This window comes from Diadema setosum, chromosome 18 (genome assembly GCF_964275005.1).
Source record: "Diadema setosum chromosome 18, eeDiaSeto1, whole genome shotgun sequence".
NCBI classification, from domain to species: domain Eukaryota; kingdom Metazoa; phylum Echinodermata; class Echinoidea; order Diadematoida; family Diadematidae; genus Diadema; species Diadema setosum.
Genome location: NC_092702.1, coordinates 12,886,780 through 12,892,252, shown reverse-complemented (window position 1 = coordinate 12,892,252; position 5,473 = coordinate 12,886,780). Strand labels below are relative to the sequence as shown.

Sequence of the window (5,473 nt, the reverse complement as noted above, 5' to 3'; positions counted from 1 at the left end):
AGCGTAATGTGTAAGAATGCCATTAGCCTAGAAGGCATGCGTACATGCATTCATCCGTGTTGCTAAAATTGTAATCCTATATGTGTACTGTAAGTTTTTTTTTTTCACATTACATTTACCTAAACACACGTTTGTGCTCCAAATGGACTCATTCATATGACTTATATCATTATAATGTTTTTATTTGTTGAACTAGATGTCATGTCTACTCATCAAGGCAGCAACTATGAACGCGTCCTTCGTTGAGAAAATCATGGATACTAACTTTGAAATGCCCAACATGCGACATACCAGAGAGAAATATGCATCGAAAGTCTTGAATGCGACACAAGGTCTGTACTGTGAGGTAAGTGAAAGTGATGTCGACAATTGAGCAATATGTAACTATGCAGCATGTACTCTTTCCCCGATACTATTTATTCGCTTCCATTCAAATCATACAAAATACAGCAATCACTTTGGTATTCCTCTACATCGCAGCAAGGAAAAAAACAAACAATGATACATTTCAACAAATGAAATGAAAATAGTACAGCAAATATTACCAATATGAAAAAAAAAACCTGATGCGTATTATATCTAAAACTAACAAGTCATCACCCAAAAATTCTCCCTAACAGCCTTTCCCAGCAATTATGATACCCTCACAACCATGCAAAACAAAAACCCTCCACACTCAAATCTCTTCTCTCTTTCAATTCGCCCATTGCTAGACAGACGTCTGTCGTTCCTCCCCTCCCCCAGTTTTCAAGTACAAACATTTCTATCCCCTCGTCACAGCACATCAAAACTTCCTATCCTACCCTTCCCTCCACAATGTACTGCCAATCGATACTTAGTTACACCCATTACTGAACACACTCACTCATAGCAGTGAGGTGTGAAAGAGACCTAACTGGCCATAGAATGCTCAGTATAATATCTCAACCGGACTACCCGCGTTCAGGAATAACGCACAGCGAACTAAATTTGGGATCCTACCTTCTGGGAGGAGATACCAAGCAGTTTGACGAGAAAATGACATACAATGCTCCCCTCAAAATAGGAATAAAAAAACAGCCAAAAACGCAAAAGAAAAAAAAAAACGAATCATGGCCTCTTTTTAATAAAAGCAATTCAGAAAGTAAATTTCCAGATATTATATTTAATGTTCTCTTGCCACTAATTTGTAACAATTGTATTTCATTTTTGTCTTAATTTCGCATATCATTTTTTTCCTGTCAAGATTTGATTCTAGTTGTTATCGAAAGAAATGTACTCTATGTCATTGCAAATTAATTCATGTTTATATTCATATCCATTCCTATTTTAATTCAGTTCATTTGTGTGCCTTTTTTTTTGTTTTGTTTAAGTAGGTTTTATTATCATTTTTACTATCACTGTACCTATTACTCTTTGCTTTTAATTCAATTTTGTAAATTTTTATGCACGGCCTTGCTGAAAAGCAGCTTTAAAGTTGATAACAGGCTTTTTACTGTGCTGAAATAAATAAAAATCAAATCAAATCAAATCAAATCACACACATACACACACACATCGTTATATATACATACACACACAGCTGTCATTAGACGAAAGCTTGTCGAGATTTTGAAATATATATTGATGGAAGGAATATATCTCCTACCCACCCACCCCCCCCCCCCCATGATGATGGTGATGAATAGATAAACCACAAAGCGAAGTTCAAAGACTGGTAGAGAGAGGGGAGAACGTTTGAAGAATTGCGTTTGGATTAAAAATTCATTCGGGAAGGGGAATGTTGATGGTTTCAGAAAAGTTTTGTGAGAATTTCTTTTTTTTAATGATGTAGTGGAGATCGGGTCTAGTTGTTATAAATTTAACATTTTGAGGTGTATTAAGCAAGCAAACCGAGAAATTTATTTCATTTTCTTCTGTGAAAAGAAATTATACCCTTTATCAATTGTGGAGACAGTAAAAACTATGTCAGTCGAGCAAATATCAATTAATATACATAAAATTTTGTAACAACTTTCCGCACTGTTTGGGTAAGTTGTGACAGCACATGAGGTTTTGTTTTTTTTTTTTTTCATAACAAAGAAAGTATACATAAATCGGGTAAAAGCAGGTCCGATAATGAATATTAATGAATAGTTGTGTACCTGTTTGTGTCGAGGATATTCGGGCAGGCGTGTGTGTATATGTAAGTATGTCTGTCTGTCTGCACGTCTGTCTCTGAGTGTGCGTGCACGCTTGCGCATTTGTTTGTACTCTGATGGGATGCTACATATTAAGACAAAGATGGATATGACGTGCATTATAGGCATTAGCAACATTGACCATAAATAAACGGGATAACGTAAGTTTTCTCTTCACTACAATGCAAGCTTCTCATCAAAGTAAATGAAATGAAGTTACGAACAGCGTTACATATTGGTAAATTATGCAACGTAACATTCTTTTTTTCACATAGCTCAATGTTCACATACAAGCCACTGATTTAACTGATTGAGGAGTGTAGCATTTAATGCCTAAATATATCATGCTTCAGCAATGGGATATCTGCACATAAGCTTAAGGTACGAAAAACAACATGACAGTATAAGTAACAAAACATAACTTAACTGAATTGTTGCACCTTAATAATATTTAACAAAAGAGGCAAGTTGTTACAGTGTAACAACTTGACCTGGTACGTACTAAAAACTTCAAATACGTGTGCTCAATAAACATTCAAACATCAGACGGTGCTACTCCCACCCAAAAGACGCCAAACATAAACTTCTTTGTCACACATACCCATTGTTTACTGAAGATGAATGGTTTCAACAAGTCACTGTCTCGTATTCTCGTTTAAGAAAAGTGCCCAGGCGGAATCGCCTTCTCGTGTTCTTGCCTTCTCTTTCCAATAAAAGGCACATAGGAAAGCACTGAGGAGTCGATGAGCCAAGTTGTTGCCCCCCTGTCCCAGACAAGGGGTTCTGGGTGACTTTTACCAAATGGCCTCCTCCTATAACTACGTATGTAAGCCGCTGTGGGAACGGTGGGACCTGACAACTTAGTTAAGTGTTTTACAAAAAATTTCACTCTTTTTTCTTTGACAGGTAAAGTCCATGTTTGAGAACTGTCCGCTTCTAAGTGGCATAACCCACGACGAAACCTCGTGTCCTCTTGAACGCTACAGTTACAACACGAGTCTCCCCACAGCTCATCAAATGGTAAGTGGTGCCAAAGAAGGAACGGTGTTTTCAGTACTATCTCTATAATCATTTGGTCTCCGTCAGTACCCAAAATGACATTCACAATTTGCGTTCTGTTCGGATAGCCCCTTTCATGCCGTATTTTTGTTTGTTTGGGGTTTTTTGGCAACAATTCCACGATGTTTGCTTTGCGGCCGTTATCACGATTGTGATCGATAATTCGCGAATTAAAGCTACTAATTTGACATATTAAACAACGCCCTCTGTGTCCTGAAACAGAACAAAAGGTCTAGTATTGGGGTAACACAACTTGGGTAGGGTTAGGATTTGATGTTTTAATGAACTTGCAAAAAATTCACGCCCTTTCATCGGGTTTGACTAGATTCATGGTGAAAATATTTTTTTTCATATATTTCTGCAAAAGGCAGAAATGACTATGTAGATAATAGGACTTGACTCATCACGTTATGTCACCACGTACCATATTACCTTTTATGTCGAATATGACATTTAAAACAAACTTTTCAGTTCCATCGTCTGAAAATGTCAGTAATATGTGTAAATTGGTTGTCAATAGTCCTGACTTTCCTTGTTAAAATCATCATTGCTCAGTCATTAACATTCTGATATAACTTGATTTAAAGCAATATGATTTCTTCTTTTCCACTCATTTAAACATGAGACAATCAATCCTAGGCAAGATATTTATGAAAGAGTAGAGATAAATATTCATCCACTCATGTCATTTGCTAGTGATTATGACCGAAATCATTGCTACATGAATAGTATTCGAAAGCTTAATTTGCTAAATCATACTGCGCAAATTTTATTTTTAATTTGTCCAAAGCTACTCTTTTATTTTCACTTGAAACTAGAGAGGAATAGGAAGGGCAGATCGTGTATGATATGGGTAACTTGAAAAGACGCTCATCATCCCAACCGATTAAATCCTGGGGAGATTTTACATTACCGTCGAAAGGACCATCTTGTGATGATAAGATTGCCACCTCTAAATTTCAATGCACATTTAATGATGGAAAGCAATATTTGTTGATGTGTTTTAGAAATATTCCTGCAGTCACTGAATCCTGACCTCAAGGTAAATTTCTTTGTTATAACCATCGTGCAATTACTAAGTTGGCTGCAGTGTAACCGGTGTAACCAGAGTGATCTCAATAAATATGACGTCATCTCATCAGTCTCATCTACAGCCGTCTTTGTCTTTTCTTCTCGCTCTTGCCTCCCCCCCCCCCCCCCTCTTGCACCACCAGAGTGAAGACGAAGAGGCTGTCCGCGAAAGAATACTGTTTTGGGAGACATGGAGATGGGAGGTGCGCGGAATTTTGTCCAAAGTGGAGACTCTGCGATAGACCTAACGATATTGTGTTCAAAGTTCCAAGGAATATAAAATAAGAGCAGTCCACATCCTTCATCGTAAGTTGTACTTATTCAATATCCTTTAACTGTTCGTTCTTCTTTCACTGTCATTCTTCATACATCATTCAACTGCATATCAGGAGTGAGGAAAATTATGAAAGTGGTAAACTCGTATAGAGGTGAAATCTAATTTTACGGCTTATATCCATGTTCTCCATTATGAAAGATAATATTTATTTGTTAAATGGTGAAAACGGAGCCACTCCATTGAACCTTTCTCGATTTCCAACACTGAAGCAAGTTATACAAAATAGTACTCTATTTCATATGTTTGCCATCTGTGGACCTTTTCCGTCTGTGTACTTTGAACTGAGCACGGCTAAAGACGTAACAAAAAGACCAAGATACGAAAATATTATATGGTAATGAATATTGGTGGTGGTTAAAAAAGACTTCATGCTTTTCAGGGGAAAAAAAAGACGATTGCGTTCATTTGAAATCATGCTTTATGTCATTACAAAAAGGTGTACTAAGACTGGAATGACATTCGATGGTTGTTATTGCTTGTTAAGAAAAAATATACACCAAACAAAAATGTAGGTTAACTTTGTTAAATTATTTTCTATATAATTCATACATATATTTATGAAAGATAGTAGATGTTTTACATCGGCGTATTATGATTCGGCAGTGTTTTCATTGCTCGTTCTGTACTGTGTTATGAAGTATGCTTTATAAGCAATGTTATACCGTGATTCAGATCGTTGTGTTCCCTCTCAAAACAGCAGGTATCATTTCAGACAGCCTACGTATGAACTTGAAAGTTTAAAGCCTCCATTTTGAACTAATTTTGATCAAAGCATTTACGACATCGCAGCTAAGTAGCCGAGCTCATGCATGCAGGCATTAGATGGCGCTCGTAATAAAACCATTGT

The 5,473-nt window shown here is 36.7% G+C and overlaps 1 protein-coding gene across 1 annotated transcript in view; it reads left to right on the top strand.

Annotated features, from left to right (window-relative positions):
• Positions 1-4,531, top strand: part of LOC140241776 (uncharacterized) — a 4,986-nt gene extending 455 nt beyond the window's left edge. Inside the window, exons 3-5 of the mRNA XM_072321526.1 lie at positions 197-346; positions 3,066-3,179; positions 4,433-4,531. Coding sequence (XP_072177627.1) covers positions 197-346; positions 3,066-3,179; positions 4,433-4,531 — 363 coding nt within the window. The remainder of the gene's footprint in view (positions 1-196; positions 347-3,065; positions 3,180-4,432) is intronic.
• The last annotated feature ends 942 nt before the right edge of the window (positions 4,532-5,473 follow it).